The sequence below is a fragment of the Microcaecilia unicolor genome, chromosome 6 (assembly GCF_901765095.1).
Source record: "Microcaecilia unicolor chromosome 6, aMicUni1.1, whole genome shotgun sequence".
NCBI classification, from domain to species: Eukaryota; Metazoa; Chordata; class Amphibia; order Gymnophiona; family Siphonopidae; genus Microcaecilia; species Microcaecilia unicolor.
The window spans coordinates 329,649,777-329,670,527 of NC_044036.1; the positions used below are offsets into that span (position 1 = coordinate 329,649,777).

The window sequence follows — 20,751 nt, forward strand, 5'->3', positions numbered from 1 at the left end:
GCCAGCACCCGGATATGGCCCAGCATTGAATTTCTGGGTTTTACAGTAGCAGCAGTCAGCAACACACTGATTGCCAGCGACTGAATATGGGCCCCTTATTTTTATAGCGCTAGTGGATATTTGCAGTTGCTACATAGAGTGATTGTGTGACTTGCAGTTGGCTACAGGACCTCACAGACCAGGGGCGTAGCTACGAGGGGCCACGGGGGCCTGGGCCCCCATAGATTTGGCCCTGGACACCCCTGCCGACGACCCTCTCGACCCCCCCCCTCCCGCCGACAACCCGCCGTCGGTGTCTGCTACCTTTGCTGGCGGGGGACCCCAACCCCCGCCAGCCGAGGTCCTCTTCTTCCTTCGTTCTGTTTCTGAGTCTGACGTCCTGCACGTACAGGATGTCAGACTCAGAAACAGAATGAAGGAAGAAGAGGACCTCGGCTGGAGGGGGTTGGGGTCCCCCGCCAGCAAAGGTAGGCGACGCGCAGGGGAGGGTTGGCGGCGGGTGGGGGGGTCGAGAGGGTCGTCGGCAAGGGGGGGGTGATCAAAGTTGGTGGTGTTGGTGGCGGCAGCGGGGGGGGGGGGGGGGGTCGGCAATGGCAGGGAGGGGTTCGTCGGCGCCGGGGGAGGGGGGGGGGACGACTAAAATGTGCCCCCTCACCTCGGGCTCTGGACCCCCCTCCCGCCGAAGTCTGGCTACGCCCCTGGTGCAAAGTCAAAGGAAAACTTTATTGGTGGAAAATAATGAAAGGAATACAGTCTGTTCCCCTGTCACAGGCTCCACCAAACCCTGGGCAACAACCCCAATCACATTTACTTGCTTTTCTATCTTCTTCAGTACAATTCCAGCTACTCAAACATAAGACCAGGCCTGGCTCCAACTAGGACACTCAGGACCTGGGTCTTCACAGAAAATAACGGAACTCTTTTACCTTTGCAGTCTTCTGTTCCTTCTCACACAATCCCTGGGCATCTACAAGGTGCAAACCCTACTACTACTTGACATTTCTAGAGCGCTACTAGGGTTACGCAGCGCTGTACAAATTAACAAAGAAGAACGGTCCCTGCTCAAAGGAGCTTACCATCTAAAGGACGAAATGTCAAGTTGGGGCAGTCTAGATTTCTTGAATAGAGGTATGATGGTTAGGTGCCGAAGGCGACATTGAAGAGGTGGGCTTTGAGTAAGGATTTGAAGATGGGCAGGGAGGGGGCCTGGCGTATGGGTTCAGGGAGTTTGTTCCAAGCATGGGGTGAGGCGAAGCAGAAAGGGCGGAGCCTGGAATTGGCGGTGGTGGAGAAGGGTACTGAGAGGAGGGATTTGTCTTGAGAGCGGAGGTTATGGGTAGGGACGTAAGGGGAGATGAGGCTAGAGCGGTAAGGAGGGGCTGCAGATCGAGTGCATTTGTAGGTTAGTAGGAGAAGCTTGAACTGCATGCGGTAACTGATCGGAAGCCAGTGAAGTGATTTGAGGAGAGGGCTGATATGAGCATATCGGTCTAGGCGGAAGATAAGACGGGCAGCAGAGTTCTGAATGGATTGAAGGGGGGATAGATGGTTAAGTGGGAGGCCAGTGAGGAGTAGGTTGCAGTAGTCAAGGCGAGAGGTAATGAGAGAGTGGATGAGAGTTCGGGTGGTGTGCTCAGAGAGGAAGGGGCGAATTTTGCTAATGTTATAGAGGAAGAAGCGACAGGTCTTGGCTATCTGCTGGATATGCGCAGAGAAGGAGAGGGAGGCGTCGAAGATGACACCAAGGTTGCGGGCAGATGAGACGGGGACGATGAGGGTGTTATCAACTGAAATAGAGAGTGAAGGGAGAGGAGAAGTGGGCTTGGGTGGGAAGACAATAAGTTCAGTCTTGGCTATGTTCACTCCTTGCTTCCCTGGGACTCCCGCACAGGTTCTGCAGCCCAGCCACCATTTTGCAAGGACTCCTCCCTTGGAGCTTCTCTCCTGGAGACCCCTTCACTTTGGACCTCTCCCCCTGGAGATCTCCTACCTTGGGGCCTCTCTGAACTGTTCTGCCCCGGGGCAATTAACCACTTTCTTGCCTGAGCCCTGCCCCTCTGACTCAGCATAACAGCGCCACCTGCCATAAGGTGGTTTAACTTCAACACCAGTGAGGGAGTGCTCCTAAAAGTACCTGCCGCTATACCACTCACATAAGCCCCGACCCTCTCTCAAAGACCATACCATCAAAGAGGTTCCTGAGGCAATAGGTTACAGATAAAATGGTTTACCCGATCAGGGTTTTGAACCTTGTCTCCTTTGGGTTCTTAGTCGCTTGTTCTAGACACTGGGCCACACCTATAGCATGGCAACTAGCCACCCTTTTAAATGGACCATGTACTGGTGGAAAAATCCATGGGCGCCTTTACCACTGAGGTTTGCATCACTAATTAAAGCATAAGAATTTTCATGCCTAGAAAAATCTCATTGCAGAAATCATACCTGCTTTTTTTGCATGTAATTTTTCCATCCGAAAATACGTGCTTAGCTTTCTTGATGCAAAAATACGCACATGTTTCCAACCTCTACCCCCTCTTTGCCCTGGCATTGCTTCTTCCCTCAGTGGGTAAAAGATGCCTGTCACTGAATATCGCAAAACACTTTTACCTGCTGACAGGTTAACTAATAGAGAGCTGACATCCACACAAAATGCTGTTTCCCTCACAGAAAGGCCTGTGTTTGCTTCACTATTATTAGGATGTGTATCAAGCAAAGCTAGTTTGCAGAGCGTTCTCATGTGAAATGACCTAGCAAATAATACAAAGCCCCTTTAAACAGAACACATCTTCTCCATGAACCCAGACTAAGCAGATACTACAAAACCAGCCAAGCAGGGCTGGCGGCTTACCTGTAATTGTGTAAGGGTAGTAGTTCCAGGCCTTCTCAGTCACATAAAATATTTTGGGGACGACTGCTCTAGCCCAGCTCGGTAATTTGCTACAAATCAAATAACAAAGAAAGAGACAGCTGAGGATACACAGTCCATAACTGGTGTCGCAAAAATGGTTGAAGCAAACACATGGAGCGAACAACAGGAAAACACCTCTACGAATATTCAAAAGCAACAAAAAAAAAAAAAAGTAGACAAGACAATAGAAGTATCCTGGATTTTTAATTTGTTTTCATGCAGCTATAGTAAGTTCTACCAGTCCATTATAATTTTGGTTTTAATGTTCCCTTTCATATATATATTTTTTAATATTTTAAAATATTTTTTTGCTGTGTTTGAATGGTTTTAAAATGTTGTTGTTTTATATGTAGTGTTTCTGTGACCCCTGAGGCAGATGGATTATCCTGCTGAAACACAGTCCCATGTCGGGGTCCATTTTGGTGCCAATAAAGGTTTTCTTCCTGGACAATCACCTGGGTGGGATCTTCTTACATATACTCCCAGAGCTGTTTTCTCTACTTTTTTGGCTGCTAAAGCAAATATGTGACCATCTCTGGGAAAAAGAGACTAAAATAGCAGATCCAAAATGTTGAGAGTGGATGATTTTTCATGTCTTGGCTCCATAAACAGTCTGAAAATGTTACATGTTTGAACATCTGTAACTTTTTATTTTATTTTTCCACATAAAAGGATGGGGTTTGTACTATAAATTGCTCTGACTGAATGAAAATAATGCTTAACAGAATGGATTTTCCGATTATGTTAAAAGACTGAGTGCTGGACTTGCGGTATACTCTATTTAAAAACAAAACTTTTCTTTGAAAAAGCAAAAGAAAAAATGATTGAATTAAATAAAGTTTCATTGATCCTGGAAGCACCCCAGCCAGTCAGGTTTTCTGGCTATCCACAATGAATATTCATGAGAGAGATTTGCATACACTGCCTCCTTGGTATGCAAATCTCTCTCATGAATATTCATTGTGGATATCCAGAAAACCTGACTGGCTGGGGTAGGGTATGGAGGTTTTTGACCGATGATAGTGAAAATCTCTTGAGACTACAATCTTCTGTCATAGATAAAAGTCTGCAGACATATTTTTAAGGACTTTTCTTTCTTTTTTTCAGAAATTTGAATATATGATTCTGTTATGCAATATTTTCATTCCGTAAGGTTTTTGGAGTTACATAATAACTATTTCCCTGCATGATATTTTGTACTATAAATTAGTCTGACAGAATTCATTACAACTCATTTTTTTTGTTTCAGGAGACTTTAGACACCTTTTCCCAGAGATGGCCAAATATTTCTACACAGGGATACTGGCCTACACAGATGTATGAAACACAGATTACAGAGTATGAGAACATGTGAAGGGGGAGATTCTATATATGGGGGCTAAAAGAATCGGCGCTGAAATCAGTGCCGACTAAGCGTATTCTACAATCGGTGTCTAGATTTAGGTGTCGATTGTAGACTATGCTTCATTGTTATTTCAGGGCCTAAATCTATGCGCATCCATTTACACCAACGAAAACGTGGCGTAAATCCCAGTGCACAGATATTTTAGGCACACAGGGCCGTATTATATAACTAGGCGCATAAATTTTGGAACGCCCATGGAACACCCATTTCCCCATTCATAACCACACCCCTTTTTGCCTGTGCATGTTAGACGTTCGGCGCACATCATTATAGAATACGCTTAGCGAGTTGTGCAACCTAAATTCTAATCAGTGCCAATTAGTGCTCATTATTGCTTGTTGTCAGCACTCCATAAGCTTGTTAAATTATACACATTGTTATAGAACTACGCCAATTTCAGCGCCAGTCTCTAGGCACGCTATATAGAATCTGGGATTTAGTGTGTGCAAGTATAGAGAAAATTTGCATTTTCATACGTTGGTGTCTTAAGCGCTATTCTACACAGTGCCTAGAAAAACAGGACCCCTTACGTATTTTCAAAATACTTTGCAATTGTTTAAACATTTAGTAAATACATTAGTCCGACCCTTTATTAGGAAACTCCCTTAGCAAACACTTTGTGGCATATGCCTTATTTTGTCGCAAAAATGTAATTGCAATTTTATCTTCTTCACTAAACGCCATTTTGCTAAAACAGATCTTAATGGTTACTTCATGAATGTGATGCTAATGCTTTTCTACAACACAGCTTACCATGCAGCTGAGAAGCCAAGTGCAGACATATAGAGGAGGATAAATTGGGTGGTACAGAATCAGCAGTGGCCTGATCAGCTGCATCCCAGTCCATCTGTTTTATTGGCTCTGGCTCTGCCCTCATGCAGGTTTCTAAATCAGAGCCAGGCAGAACCCTTAAACAGTCAAAAGCTCGAGTGTATACTGATTGTGCTCCTAGGGAAACTGGATGGGATCTTCCAAGGAGGTTTGATAACAGGAGACAGCATAACATCACAAGGCTGAAGCCAGTCTCCACCCACTCCACCCAAGGAGGTTTTAATTCTCCCCAATGCAGCTGCTGCCATCTTGGTACTCCCAAAACAATTAAATTGGTAGAGCGACAAGCTCCGCCTAAATCTGTATACATAGATGGTTGGCTAAACTCTAGGCAAGTTATAAGATATAAGAAACTGGTCTAAGTTACAGTGTGTGTAGCAAGCTAGTCCAGTTGCAGAGTGAGTGTATAGTAAGTCACCCCATTAATTAAAGGCTTTTGAGAGGAGCCAGGCTTTCACCTGCTTCCTGAAGTAGACGTGCTCTCAAATATAGAATGACACAGGGACAAAGTTTGTCCCGATCCCCACGGGCTCTGTCCCCGTCCCTGCCCCATTCCCACCACGTCCCCACAGGCTCTGTCCTTATCTGCAGAAGCCTCACACATTTATGATTTATATTTAAATCTTTTTATTAAAGTATAAAAAGGAACAATATTCTGTGCAAATATTGTTTATAAATCACTAATAGAAAACAATAATAACAACAACAAGCAACTATAATACCCCCCCAACCACCATCTACCCTTCCAACTCCAACAATAGCTGATTTCTATTACCTCAATGAACCCTAATCCACCCTGTTAAAATGTCCAGGGGTATAAAATCAGGGCTTTTTTTGAGGGGGTACTTGGGGGTACTGAGTACCAGTACCTTTTCCATTGTCTGCTAAAATTAACCCATGGTCCCTAAGTTTTATTGAAAGAGCTCAGGCTCTACATACCAATTCTGCCTTGTCATAGATTCTATGACAGGTTGCAGGGGGCCTGGCTATTGTGGGGTGGGTCCCTCAGTGATCACCCCACCCCTGAAGGGTGGTCTGGCATTTGAGTACTGGCACCTTTTTTGAGAAAAAACACACTGTATAAAATACAACCCATTCTGCATGCCATAGCAGGGGAGATATATGCCCTACGAAGCACTGTTATGACTTTTTAATCTGTGGATGAATAAGAAGTCATCAACAATCTCAGGATTCAGTCTTCCACAGCCTTTCCTGCAAGAGAAAATGCCTTCTCAGAAGATGGGCTGGTAGCAGGAATGCACAGGATCCCCATTGTAAATTTTGCCGGTTGTGGCCAGCACCTTTCCTTGTTTTTCCAAAAAAAATGAAAACATTGCCGTCTGCATCACTCGAACATAAATAATTGTCCAATTCATTAACAGCCTTCAAAGTAGAGAATGAGACGGGGACAAAGTTTGTCCCCATCCCGTCCCAGCGAGCTTTGTCCCCATCCCCGCAGGCTCTGTACCTGCCCTGTCCCCGCGGGCTCTGTCCCCATCCCCTTGTCCCTGTGTCATTCTCTAGTCTCAAAGACATAGCCCCTCTAAGAGTACATAAGTAATGCCATACTGGGAAAAGACCAAAGGCCCATCAAGCCCAGCATCCTGTCCCCGACAGCGGCCAATCCAGGTCAAGAGCACCTGGCAGCTTCCCAAATTCCAGAGCTTGGGGGCTACTCCTGAGAAGATGTAAATTCCATTTGGGTATATCACAGAATATCAAAATATGACTAGAACTGTTGAAGTTATACATTTTAAGTCATATGTCCTATTTGTGTGGTCCTTATAGACGCATTATTTACATGTTTAATGGCTGCATATTGGTTGGATAAGGTTGGCTGTATAATGGTTTATATGTCCAAAATTATCCATTCAAATAGTCTCAATTTTTCAACCTACACACAACACTAGCAGAGGTAGTCTATGGAAGAAGGAGTCGCCAGAATACGACACTTGTGACAGGGAAGCAGGTAAGGAGGAGAAAATGTTAGCTTCCCCTTCTAGACACCACATTTACAGTAGGAATAGGCCTCCCGACGAGTCACTGTTCCATCATTTCCCTGAGACCGGTAGAAAATGTGCTTACCCTGGGGGAGAGGACCAGGCTGTCCCAAAAAGGTGGAGTGGATCTTCAGGATTTGCAGGGGAGGGAGGTCCCAAGGAGGTTTGAAAACAGGAGACGGCATTAGCCTATCCGGCCCATTATGTGGGTTGAAGCCAACAGGCGGAGCTTGTCACCCTATCAATTTAATTGTTTTGGGTGTACCAAGATGGCAGCAGCTGCATTGAGGAGAATTAAAACCTCCTTGGGTGGAGACCGGCTTCAGCCTTGTGATGGCATGCCATTTCCTGTTATCAAACCTCCTTAGAAGATCCCATCCAGTTTCCCTAGGAGCACAATCAGTATATGCTCCACCCCACAGCTTCTGACTGTTTACAGGTTCTGCCTGGCTCTGATTTAGAAACCTGCATGAGGGCAGAGCCAGAGCCAGTAGAACAGATGGACTGGGATGCAGCTGACTTGGGAGACAACACTGAGGAAGAAATGGACACCAGCTGAGAAGGTAGCAGAGTTGCCAAGGGGGCCAATCCATTCAGTGGGAGATTTCGGGTCTGTCCCCAGCCCGCCCCAGCTTCGCCCCCAGCTCCACCCCGTCCATTGCTCCACCCACAACTCCACCCTTTTCTCTTCCCCAGCACAGCTGATTCGCAGCCAGCGGCTACAGGAATGGTCTCCCTGTCCAGCGGCGGCAGGAAACGCCTTAATAAAACGTCATCTTCTGCTGCCGTGGGGCAAGGGATCAGTGATAGCAAGGGATGGTGCTTTATGAAGGCGCTTCCTGCTGTCAAGATTTTCCAGATAATTTATAAATATGTTAAATAGCCGCAGTCTCAGTACAGATCCCTGCGGAACTCCACTATTCACCCTACTGCATTGAGGAAAATGGCCATTTAACCCTACTCTCAATTTTCTGTACAATAACCAAATCCTAATCCACAGACGGACTTTCAGGCTTATTTTCAAAGCACTTTGGGAGGCTAAGTGCTTTGAAAATATGCCTCACCGTCTCCTATCCCATGACTTTTTAGTTCTCTCATGAGAAACTTTGTCAAAACCTTTCTGAAAATCCAGATACAGTGGCGTACCGGGGGGGGGGGGGGGGGGGCGGTGGGGGCGGTCCGCCCCGGGTGCACGCCACTGGGGGGGGGGGTGCCGCGCGCCTGTTGGCTCCGAGTTCGCTCGTTCCCTCCCTGCTGCTCCCTCTGCGCGGAACAGGTTACTTCCTGTTCCGGGGCAGAGGGAGCAGCAGCCAGGGAACAAGTGGACGGAGCCAACAGGCACGCGACACCCCCCCCCCAGCAGGTAAAAATGCACCCAGGGGGGGTGTAATTTCGCCGGGGGTGGGGGGGGGCCCATCGGCGATCCACCCCGGGTGTTAGCCAGCCTAGGAACGCCACTGTCCAGATATACTATATCCATAGCGGGGGGAGGGGGGAAGGGGTGTCTCTCTCCAAAACTATCAGCACCTGTGCTCCTGAAGTGAAGTACCCTGCACAACCACACAAGTCACACACCCCTACAGCCGGTCCTGGAGATCCTGAGACAACAGTAGTACTTAAAGAAGAGGAGGGTCTCTCCATGGCAACTGTTCTTATCTTTCTGTGGGTCTGACTGTGATTTTTATAGCTCTTGCAGTAACTGGCAATCACGAGCTCACAGTATGAGCAAGTAAAGAGAGAAATTACTGTACATGAACCACATGACACACTGCTATTATAGAACTGTAGAAAACACCATATGTGGAAAGGGTACGTGAAGCTGTGCTGAAAGGAGTTCATTGTGGGAGAGCAGCCGGCTCCAGGTGCAAAAAAAAAAGATGGCTGCTGAGAATTAAAGCTATAAAACCTGCAATTTCTAGGGGGCAGAGCATGTTGGGGAGACTAATGATATCTCCTTCAAACATTTACAAATATTATTTGAGCGCCTTACACACTTACAACATTTCACAATGCAAGTTCTGCATGTGGAACTAGTTGGTCGTGCATTCATCTGTACATAGCTACATAACGTAAGTAACATAGTAGATGACGGCAGATAAAGACCTGTATGGTCCATCCAGTCTGCCCAACAAGATAAACTCGTATGTGCTACTTTATAGAAGAGGTGTTATTATTTCAGAAGTGATCCACAGCAGACACGATGAGGTGGAGGGGCCAAACTTCATGCAGAACACCTGCCTTTGGGCTAGCTTAGCTGGAAAGTCATCTCGTTGAGTCTTGCTCATGGTGACCATCTTTAATGCAGGGACCCTTGGAAGGAGACAATGGAGGAACTTGATATGGTAAGTATTTTTCTCACGGGCATTTAGTATATTGAAAAATGATACCCCAAAATATTTCAGAGCAAGACTGACAAGGTACTCTTTGAAGCATAAGTTAAGCTCAAGCACCGAGGTCTTATTAGAGTTTCCAACTACACATGAGGTCAATGGAAAGAGAGATTTAGATCAAGAATATTTTTCAGTTATGGCACCATATTGGTGGAATAGTTTGCCCGAAAAAATCGGAGGACTGGCCTAGTGGTTAGGGTGGTGGACTTTGGTCCTGGGGAACTGAGGAACTGAGTTTGATTCCCACTTCAGGCACAGGCAGCTCCTTGTGACTCTGGGCAAGTCACTTAACCCTCCATTGCCCCATGTAAGCCGCATTGAGCCTGCCATGAGTGGGAAAGCGCAGGGTACAAATGTAACAAAAATAAAAGATACTATTGGAGATTCTACATGGAATGTTGCTACTGTTGGAGATTCTACATGGAATGTTGCTATTCCACTAGCAACATTCCATGTAGAAGGCTGCGCAGGCTTCTGTTTCTATGAGTCAGACTCACAGAAGCAGAAGCCTGCGCGGCCACATTGGTGATCTGCAAGGGCCGACTTCTACATGGAATGTTGCTAGTGGAATAGCAACATTCCATGTAGAATCTCAAATAGTAGCAACAGTGGAGGAGTGGCCTAGTGGTTAGAGTGGTGGACTTTGGTCCTGAGGAACTGAGTTTGATTCCCACTTCAGGCACAGGCAGCTCCTTGTGACTCTGGGCAAGTCACTTAACCCTCCATTGCTCCATGTAAGCTGCATTGAGCCTGCCATGAGTGGGAAAGCGCGGGGTACAAATGTAACCAAAAAAATGGGGTCTGATGTCAAAAAAGTTATAAAATTGCTGGAAGCAAGTCATGTGGTACCATGCAAGAGGGCAGATGCTGAAACACGGAGCTCCTCTGATTCTCCCCATCTTAAGTATGCTACAATACCCTCTTTTTAATTTTTTTTTCCTTGATCTTATACAATCTTGGACTCTTACTTATTTTGGGGGAAGTGCTTGATCAAATGGCCATGAAGCCTCCTCAGAGAGACAAGGAGAAAGACAAGACTCTGGAAGGCAAGATGGCAGACTGCCAGGCCCTGCCAAGTCCCTCAGTTTGTTTAGCTTGGGCAGCTAAAATCACCATGGAAGTAACGGTGATAATAGAGACTGCTTTAGACAAGAAGTTGAAGGCTATTTATGACCGGGCTGATGTGGTCCATGAGAGCCTGGATAGTTGGCTCGATGTTGATAACCTCCAGCAGAGGGTCAGTGATGTGGAAGATGGTCTGACTGTAATACTGTTTTATTTATTTATTTATTTATATTTTAAAAATGTATAACCCGCTTAAACCTAAGCGGTTCACAAAAAAACCCCAAACCATAATACCTTTTTTGGGGTTACAGGCATGTTTTTGATCAGCCATAAAATTCTTTATAGTTAAAATGCTGAAAACAAGGCTATTGATAACTGCACTACATTACAGGTATTTTTGTCTTCTTAAAAGATATGTAGCTGATGTGACCGTGATGGGAAGAATTCAGGAAATGATGCCCATAGTTAGGTGCTGGGATGATTCGCACTAAGCTAGTATTCTGCAAAGGACGCTCCGCGTGGAACGACTTTTACAAGTCAGCAGGGCCTGATCAGCTGCATTCCAGTCCATCTGTTCTACTGGCTCTGCCCTCATGCAGCCAGGCAGAACCCGAAAACAGTCAGAAGCTGTGGCGTGGAGTGTATAGACGGCATGACATCACAAGGCTGAAGCCGGTCTCCACCCACTCCACCCAAGGAGGTTTTAATTATCCTTGGTGTGCATCTCATGCCTAACTTTGGGCGGCCATTTTTTTCATATATGCAAGAGCGAAAAGGAGATGGTATTATGCAGTCCATACAAGAATTAAATAGGGTTAAGTTATATATGGGGATGTGAATGATTTATTAATTTTACTTTCTTCCTTAGTGAACCTCTTCCCTGAAGAAGGAACACGAAATCCGGCCATGTTGGCGGAGGTTTAGCGTGGATGGAAAAGTGCTGCCAAAGTTAAGTACTTTTACTATTACTAAGTACTATATATAAGCATCTCAAAATTTTAAATTAAGCATAAGGAGAGACTGAGGAATATTGATAAAAGAAAAAAAGAGATTTAAAATAAATCGGCTGATCCATGATGATGTACGCAGTGCCATAAACCATGGGACTGCTGCTCCCGAATGGGTCTTGCCGTTAAATATTCTGATGATCCCCGTACAAAAAAATCATTTATGAAGCTAAAGATGATGATTGTGTTAAATCGGACTGTGTACTACATATAAGTTGAAGTGTTTGGGACAAATCAATCTGAAAAAAGAATAACTTCGGGCACTAGCATTTACATCTACCAAAAGCTCATGGCAGTTAGGTGCATAAAGACATTATTCCATAACATTGCGCCTAAATCCTGGGAATGCCTCTGACCTGCACATACCTCTCCCATGGCCACACCCCCTTTGGAGTTGTGTGCTATGAAGTTTAGGTGCGCATGTTATAGAATAGGGCACAGGGCTGACCTGCACCAATCCCCTAATTACTGTCAATTAAGTGCTTGTTAACGCCAATAAATGACTGTTATTGCCTGAGGGGCCCTTTTACAAAGGTGTAGTAGGCTGTACGCGCATGAAGTGTGCACCAAAACGAGACTACCGCCAGGCTAGCGTGCCCCCCCCGGGCAGTAATTTCAGATTTGGCGCGTGCCCATACCGACTGGACAATTAATTTTTTTATTTCCTACCACATTTGGCGTTTCCAGCGTTAATCGGCAGTTGGTGTGCGCTGACCGGTCACCACGCATATAGTGCGTGAGCCCTTACCGCTACATCAATGGGTGGCATTAAGGGCCTAGCATGTCCTTGCATAGATTTTCACGCGTGTTAAGCTATTTTTATCAAAGTAGTAAAATGGCCAGTTTTCTGTTTTTCTTGTATTAATGGCCTTGCAGTTATGTTGCCATTAGTACGCGGCCGCTAAAAAAAAAAAAAAAAAATTACCATGTGAGCATTTCCTGATGCTTATTTTGTAAGTGGTAAGGGCTCACACGGTAATTCTGCTGTAATCAGTTAAATGCGTGGTAATGCTGATGCATTGATTAGCACTGGAACACCCACTCTCCACCCCCTGATGCGCCTCCTCCCAAAAGAATTGCAAAAAAGTTTTAGCGCCTGGATTAGCGCACGCTAATTTGGCAGTTACCGCACGACGCATGAGCTCATCCTATGCTATGTCATTTTAAGCTGTGTTAGGCAGGGCTTAGTAAATGACTAATCTAATTAAAAGCTGAGCCGAAAAAGCAAGTCTGTCTCCTGAGAGAATGGCTCCCATACTATGGTACTGGGCAAGTCCAGATTCCACAGAATTAAGGCCATAAGTTTCAATGCAAACTGAATTGCACAAAACATTTTTCCCCAGGACATGCCAATTTTACGGCTTCGCACAGCTTGGAGAAAAGACGGCTGAGGGGAAATATGATAGAGATCTAGAAAATAATGAGTGGAGTGGAACGGATAGATGTGAATCATTTGTTTACTCTTTCCAAAAATACTAGAACTAGGGGGCATGCGATGAAGCTACAAAGTAGTACATTTAAAACGAACTGGAGGAAAATCTTTCTTCATTCAACATGTAATTAAACTCTGGAATTCGTTGCTAGAAAATGTGGTAAAGGCGGTTAGCTTAGCGGGGTTTAAAAGGGTCTGGACGGCTTCCTAAAGGAAAAGTCCACAGACCATTAATAAATTGACTTGGGGAAATTCCACTGCTTATTTCTGGGATAAGCAGCATAAAATGTATTGAGCTTTTTTGGGATCTTGCCAGGTATTTGTGACCTGGATTGGCCACTGTTGGAAACAGGATGCTGGGCTTGATAGACCTTTGGTCTGTCCCAGTATGGCAACACTTATGTACTTGGGATTCTGAATGAAATCTTGCTACTCTTTAGGGTTCTAAATGGAATGTTGCTACACTTTGAAATTCTGCATGGAATCTTGTTGTTCTTTAGAATTCTAGCATCTTGCTACTCTGGGGTTCTACATGGAATGTTGCTATTCTTTAGAATTCTAGAATCTTGCTACTTTTTGGGGTTCTACATAGAATGTTGGTACTATTTAGGTTTCTGCCAGGTACTTGAGACCTGGATTGGCCACTGTTGGAAACAGGATGCTGGGCTTGATGGACCTTTGGTCTGTCCCAGTGTGGCAACACTTATATACTTATGTGCTTGGGATTCTGAATGGAATCTTGCTACTCTTTGGGGTTCTACATGGAATGTTGCTACTCTTTGGGTTTCTGCCAGGTACTTGTGACCTGGTTTGGCCACTGTTGGAAACAGGATGCTGGGCTTGATGGACCTTTGGTCTGTCCCAGTGTGGCAATACTTCAGTACTTAAGTACCAGGGTAAAGGGGGGCCATGGATTTGATACACCGCCTTTCTGTGGTACAACCAAAGCAGCTGTTCAACAGCCACATTTGAATCTAACACGTTGGCTGGCACATCAGGTTTCTGCAAATCACAATCTTAAAAATAGAATTTTACTGTACTAACAATGCCGGCATCTGCACGCCAGGACTAGCCAGCTAATTCCTGATTAAAGGGAACAATGGTGCTTATCAGAAATGCAAAAAAAGCGCATTACATTCTGAAAACATACATTAACTAGAAATAAAAGTAGAACGAGATTTCTAAATGCAAACTCCTCTCTCTAGTCGCAAAGGGCAGATGCGAGGTTGTTTGTGCTGATAGCACAGAACAACTCAATCTGTTGTTCTCTTCCATAACAGCGCAGTGAAGTACGGGGTGGGCCTCTGGAGCCAGCTTTACAACCCCTACTGGAACGTAATGGCTTTGAGTTCTGGCACTGCAAATGAAATATTGCAGTGGTCTGAGTTTTTGTTGCTTCTCTTCATCCTTCTGCAGCTGACATTGCGAATTGAAAGCCATGTCGAACCAATCGGAGGGCTTTCACACCAGGGGCGTATCTGCGTGGGGCCACAGGGGCCTGGGCCCCCGCAGATTTCGCCCTGGCCCCCCTCCCGCTGCCAACCCCGCTGACGTTGTTTACCTTTACTGGCGGGGGACCCCAACCCCCGCCAGCCGCCGAGGTCTTAAAAGTTCTTGTTCATCGTCCTCCTCCGTCCGTGGCCATGCTGTACGCTGTTGATTCGGAGTCTGACGTTGCACCACGTTGTACGCGCGTACAACTAAGTGCGACGTCAGACTCCGAATCAACAGCGTACAGCATGGCCACGAACGGAGGAGGACAACGAACAAGAACTCTGAAGACCTCGGCGGCTGGCGGGGGTTGGGGTCCCCCGCCAGCTGAAGAATTATTTTTAAAAGCAGGCGGAAGCGGACCTCGGCTGGCGGGGGTTGGGGTCCCCCGCCAGCAAAGGTAAACAATGTCAGCGGGGGAGGGTTGGCGGCAGGAGAGGAGGTGGAGAGAGTCGTTGGTGGCAGGGGGGGCTCTGGCTATGGCGGGGGGCGAGTCGTTGGTGGCAGGGGAGGCTCTGGCAATAGCGGGGGGGGGGGGTCAGTGGTGCTGGGGGGGGGGGCTAAAATGTGCCCCCTCCCTCTGGCCCTGGCCCCCCCTACTGCCAGAGTCCAGATACGCCCCTGTTTCACACATCTCTGCCCTTCCTAAGCCAGTGGCAGGCTGTGGATAGGAGCTCTGGGCATTGAGAAGATGATAATGAAGGGGAGGCTTATAATTCTCCATTTGTAGAACTGGATTTTTAAAAGGCATTTGACAAAGTAACTCGTGAAAGACTCCAGAGGAAATTGAAGAGTCATGGGATAGGAGATAGTGTTGTATTGTGGATAGGGTTACCGTATGTCTGGATTTCCCCGGACATGTCCTCTTTTTGAGGACATGTCCGGGGCGTCTGGGCGGGTTTTGCCCGCCCGCCTGTTTGTCCGGATTTCTGGACAAACAGGCAGGCGGGCGGGCAGGCGAGCGGCGCCGTGGGTCTCCTCTCCCCTTACTTACTATCTGTCCTGGTGGTCTAGTGACCTCTTTGGGGCAGGAAAGAGCCCCCTCTTTCCTGCCCGGAGTGCTGCCTGCCCTTGCCCTGCATCCTTCTCAGTCTCGGCTCGGGATTTAAAATGGCCGCCGAGAGTTGACGCGGCCTCGCGAGACCAACTCTCGGCGGCCATTTTGAATCCTGAGCCGAGACCGAGAAGGATGCAGGGCAAGGCAGCTCTCTGGCCAGGAAAGAGGGGGCTCTTTCCTGCCCCAAAGAGGTCACTAGACCACCAGGGCAGTAGAAAGTAAGTAAGGGGAGCGGAGGGGAATATGTGACAAGGGGGAGGGGAGGTGATGGGGGAGGGGAATATGTGACAAGGGGTAGGGGAGGTGATGCAACAGGGGCAGGGCATGGGCGGGACATGTGTCCTCTTTTAAAGAGGACAAAATATGGTAACCCTAATTGTGGATTGAAAACTGGTTAAAAGAGAAAACAGAGGGTAGGGTTAAATGGTCGGTATTCTCAATGGAGAAGGGTAGATAGTGGGGTTCCCCAGGGATCTGTGCTGAGACCACCAGATCTGAAGGTGACAAAACAATGCGACAAGGTGGCGGCCGTGGCCAGAAGGATGCTAGGCTGCATAGAGAGGTGTTGATGCCCCTCTACAAGTCATTGGTGAGGTCCCACTTGGAATATTGTGTTCAGGTTTGGAGACCGTATCTTGCTAAAGATGTAAAAAGACTGGAAGGGGTGCAAACAAAAGCTATAAAAATGATATGGGATTTGCGATGCAAACCGTACGAGGAGAGACTTGCTGACCTGAGCATGTATACCTTAGAGGAAAGGTATTAATCCGCAAACGAACCTTTTCCGGAGACGGGAAGGCGGTAGAACTAGAGAATGTGAATTGAGGTTGAAGAGCAGCAGACTCAGGAGTAATGTCAGGAAGTAGTTTCTCACGGAGAGGGTGGTCGATACATAGATGAAAACGGTGGAGATGAAAATGGTAATGGAATTCAAACATGCATGGGATAAACAATCCTGTTTAGAAGGAATGGATCCACAGAATCTTAGCGGAGATTGGGTGGCAACACCGGTAACTGGAAAGCAAAACCAGTGCTGGGCAGACTTCTACGGTCTACGCCCTGATCATGACTGAATCGATATGGATGGGCTGGAGTGTAAATTTGAAGGGACTTCGACGTTAACTTCAGAAGTTTTAGTACAAGAACAGTGCTGGGCAGACTTCTACAGTCTGTGCCCTTAAAATGGCAAGAACAAATCAAACTCGAGTATACATATAAAGTATCGCATACCATGTAAAATGAGTTTATCTTGTTGAACAGACTGGATGGACCTTACAGGTCTTTATCTGTCGTCATTTACTATATATTACTATCCACCTTATAATTGAAAGAGAAAAATGCCTAGATTTCAACCCAAATCGGGAGATAGACGTTTATCTCACAAAAACGAATAAATCGGTATAATGGAAAGCCGATTTTGGACGTTTTCAACTGCACTCCATCGCGGAAGCGTACAAAGTTGACGGGGGCGTGTCGGAGGCGTGGCGAAGGTGGAACTGGGGCGTCGTTATCGGCCGAGGAGAGATGGTCGCCTTTCGCCGATAATGGAAAAAAAGTATGCGTTTGTAGCTAGAATTTAGGGCACTTTTCCTGGACCCTGTTTTTTCACGAATAAGGCCCCAAAAAGTGCCCTAAATGACCAGATTACCCCCAGAGGGAATCGAGGATGACCTCCCCTGACTCCCCCAGTGGTCACTAACCCCCTCCCACCACAAAAAATGATGTTTCACAACTTTTTATTTTCACCCTCAAATGTCATACCCACCTCCCTGGCAGCAGTATGCAGGTCCCTGGAGCAGTTGTTAGGGGGTGCAGTGGACTTCAGGCAGGTGGACCCAGGCCCATCCCCCCCCTACCTGTTACAATTGTGCTGCTTAATGCTTAGTCGTCCAACCCCCCCCCCCCCCAAACCCACTGTACCCACATGTAGGTGCCCCCCTTCACCCCTTAGGGCTATAGTAATGGTGTAGACTTGTGGGCAGTGGGTTTTGAGGGGGATTTGGGGGGCTCAACACACAAGGGAAGGGTGCTATGCACCTGGGAGCTCTTTTACCTTTTTTTTTGTTTTTGTAAAAGTGCCCCCTAGGGTGCCCGGTTGGTGTCCTGGCATGTGAGGGGGACCAGTGCACTACGACTCCTGGCCCCTCCCACGAACAAATGCCTTGGATTTATTCGTTTTTGAGCTGGGCGCTTTCATTTTCCATTATCACTGAAAAACAAAAACGCCCAGCTCACAAATTGTCAAATAAAACATGGACGTCTATTTTTTTCAAAAATACGGTTCGGTCCGCCCCTTCACGGACCCGTTCTCGGAGATAAACGCCCATGGAGATAGACGTTTTCGTTCAATTATGCCCCTCTATAGGTTCCCTAAGTCTGAACTCCAAAGAAAGAGAAGTGAAGAAAACGCAGGGCTTGCTGACAGAAAAATATTCATCTCACTTCTGTGTGCACAATTCTCCCAGGGAAAGGAAAAATAAAAGAGCAGACCTGGACCTTGCAAACTAAATGGAATCATTATACAGGGAAGGCGGTGGAGAATAGATTGTGTAATTGCCTGGACAATATTCAAGATTTGCAGTGAAATGATCGGAAAATCTGTTCGGGGCCATAATTATCCCTGCATCAGGATCACTGCCACCTGTGGTGCGGAGAAAGCACAGGCTGTTCTCCTGCCCCCAGATGTTCATCCCGCTGTGCAAAGTGTGTCATCCGTTGCAGCTTTCTGCTGATGCTTCCCTGAGATGACGAGAGCTTTGCAGTTCTAAGTAAGCCCAGAATTTAATCTGTGGGCAAAAAAAAAAAAAAGTGGAACTGTGGAGCCAAGAGCAGGGGTGGGTGCACCAGGGGCAGGAGCGACAGCAGAAAGCAAACAGAATGTTAGGTATTATTATGAAAGGGATAGAAAACAAAAATGAGGACGTTATAATGCCTTTGTATCGCTCCATGGTGCGACCGCACCTTGAATATTATGTTCAATTCTGGTCGCTGCATCTCAAAAAAGATATAGTGGAATTAGAAAAGGTGCAGAGAAGGGCGACGAAAATGATAAAGGGGATGGGACGACTTCCCTATGAGGAAAGGCTAAAGTGGTCGGGGCTTGGAGAAAAGGCGGCTGAGGGGAGATATGATAGAGGTCTATAAAATAATGAGTGGAGTTGAACTGGTAGATGTGAAGCGTCTGCTCACGCTTTCCAAAAATACTAGGACTAGGGGGCATGCGATGAAGCTACAATGTAGTACATTTAAAACGAATCGGAGAAAATCTTTCTTCACTCAACGTGTAATTAAACTCTGGAATTCGTTGCCAGAGAATGTGGTAAAGGCGGTTAGCTTAGCGGAGTTTAAAAAAAGTTTGGACGGCTTCCTAAAGGAAAAGTCCATAGACCGTTATTAAATGGACTTGGGGAAAATCCACTATTTCTGGGATAAGCAGTATAAAATGTTTTGTACATTTTTGGGATCTTGCCGGGTATTTGTGACCTGGATTGGCCAGTGTTGGAAACAGGATGCTGGGCTCGATGGACCCTTGGTCTTTCCCAGTATCGCAATAATGTACTTATGAGAAGAGGGGCTGGATTAGTTTACAGAGGAGCCAATGCAGAAAGCTAGTGCATACGGTACGTAGCAAGGCATCTGTGTACAAGTTTCTGGATGCACAATGCAGAAAAGGGTTTCCTGCAGAAGCTAACCCTGTGCAGAAACTTACACTTAGGGTTACCATACGTCCGATTTTACCCAGACATGTCCTCTTTTTGAGGCCATGGCTGGGCATCCAAGCAGGTTTTGCCAGACTGCCCATTTGTCCGGATTTGCGGACGAATGGGCAAGCTGGAGGACAGGCCTCAGAGTGTTTTACCCTCCCCTCCCCTTCTTTACCTTAGTGTGGTACCCTGGTGGTCTACTGACCTCTTCGAGGCAGGAAAGAGTCCCCCGCTTTCCTGCCCAGTGCGGCTGCAGACTGTCTCGCTCCCGGCGCCGATTCAAAATGTCTGCTGAGAGTTCATGCGGCAGCCATTTTGAATCGGCGCTGGGAGCAAGAGAGGCCTACAGCCGCGCCAGGAAAGAGCCCCCTCTTTCCTGCCCCAAAGAGGTCACTAGACCACCAGGGTACCACACTAAGGTAAAGAAGGGGAGGAGAGGGATAGTGAATGGAGTCATGTGTTAAAAGAATTTTAATTAACACACTCACTAACAGCATCAGACCAAGTCAGGCTTAAGCATTTTTATTTACTTGCAAGGAGACAGATCCAACTGCAGTCAGAAGGTTGTCTGACTCTAAAAATCCTCCCCTCTGCTTCTTATACATTTTTCTACGTGCAGGGATACAAAGGAAACTTGTTGCCTGTGTGTCTATCAGTGTTGCCAGGTGGGCGGTTTTACCGGCCAATTGGGCAGTTTTCCGCGACCCGACGCGGGAAATTTTTGCCCGCGGCGGGTTGCGGTTTTTTGGGCTGCTTTTTGGTCTTTTGGGCTGTTTTTTTGGGCGTTTTTTTCGGCCGCGGGGGCGGGGTTAGTGACGTTGTGGGCGGGGTTAGTGACGTTTTGGGTGGGGCCGATGACGGGGGAGACGGGACTGATGATGGGGAGGCGGGGCCGATGACGGCGGGGGCGGGGTTGATGACGGCGGGGCAGGGTTGATGACGCGGGGGTGGGGGTGTCAGGGGCGGGGTTTGAGTTTGGGTGGGTTTTGGGCTGGATTTAGGCTGGTTTGGGTGGGAAAAAAACTTTCCACCTGGCAACCCTGGTGTCTATCAACATTTTCGTATTTTCTAACATGTTAAATTACTAGGCTACTGGGAGTTAGCTTGTCTGGCTCCCAAGCATATCTAGGTACATTCCATTCTACTACTTGTAATGTACAAGGCCTGAGAATCTACATTTCAGAGAGTCTACATTTATTGTAGAAATTGTAAGAACGATTAACCCTATGTTAGCAAAACATTTTTTTTTTACAATGTGGGTGGAGGGAGACTGGAAAATTGGGGAGGGGATATACATGGGGGGACAGAGAGAGAATCTGGCTTTCTTTGGGGGGGGGGGTCAAAGTGACAGGGGCAGGGCGGGGTGTGACGGGGTGAGGTGAGATGTGAAGGGCAGGGTAGGGCATGACAGGGGGCGGGCGGGGTGTGATGGGGGGCGTGGCATGTGCCCTCTTTTTTCTT

The 20,751-nt window shown here is 46.9% G+C and overlaps 1 protein-coding gene across 2 annotated transcripts in view; it reads right to left on the reverse strand.

The window, feature by feature from the left end:
* Positions 1 to 20,751, reverse strand: part of PITPNC1 (phosphatidylinositol transfer protein cytoplasmic 1) — a 393,300-nt gene that overhangs the window by 115,298 nt on the left and 257,251 nt on the right. For both annotated transcript variants that reach the window (XM_030208446.1, XM_030208447.1), the window contains exon 3: positions 2,849 to 2,937. In XM_030208446.1, the coding sequence (XP_030064306.1) occupies positions 2,849 to 2,937 (89 nt within the window). The remainder of the gene's footprint in view (positions 1 to 2,848; positions 2,938 to 20,751) is intronic.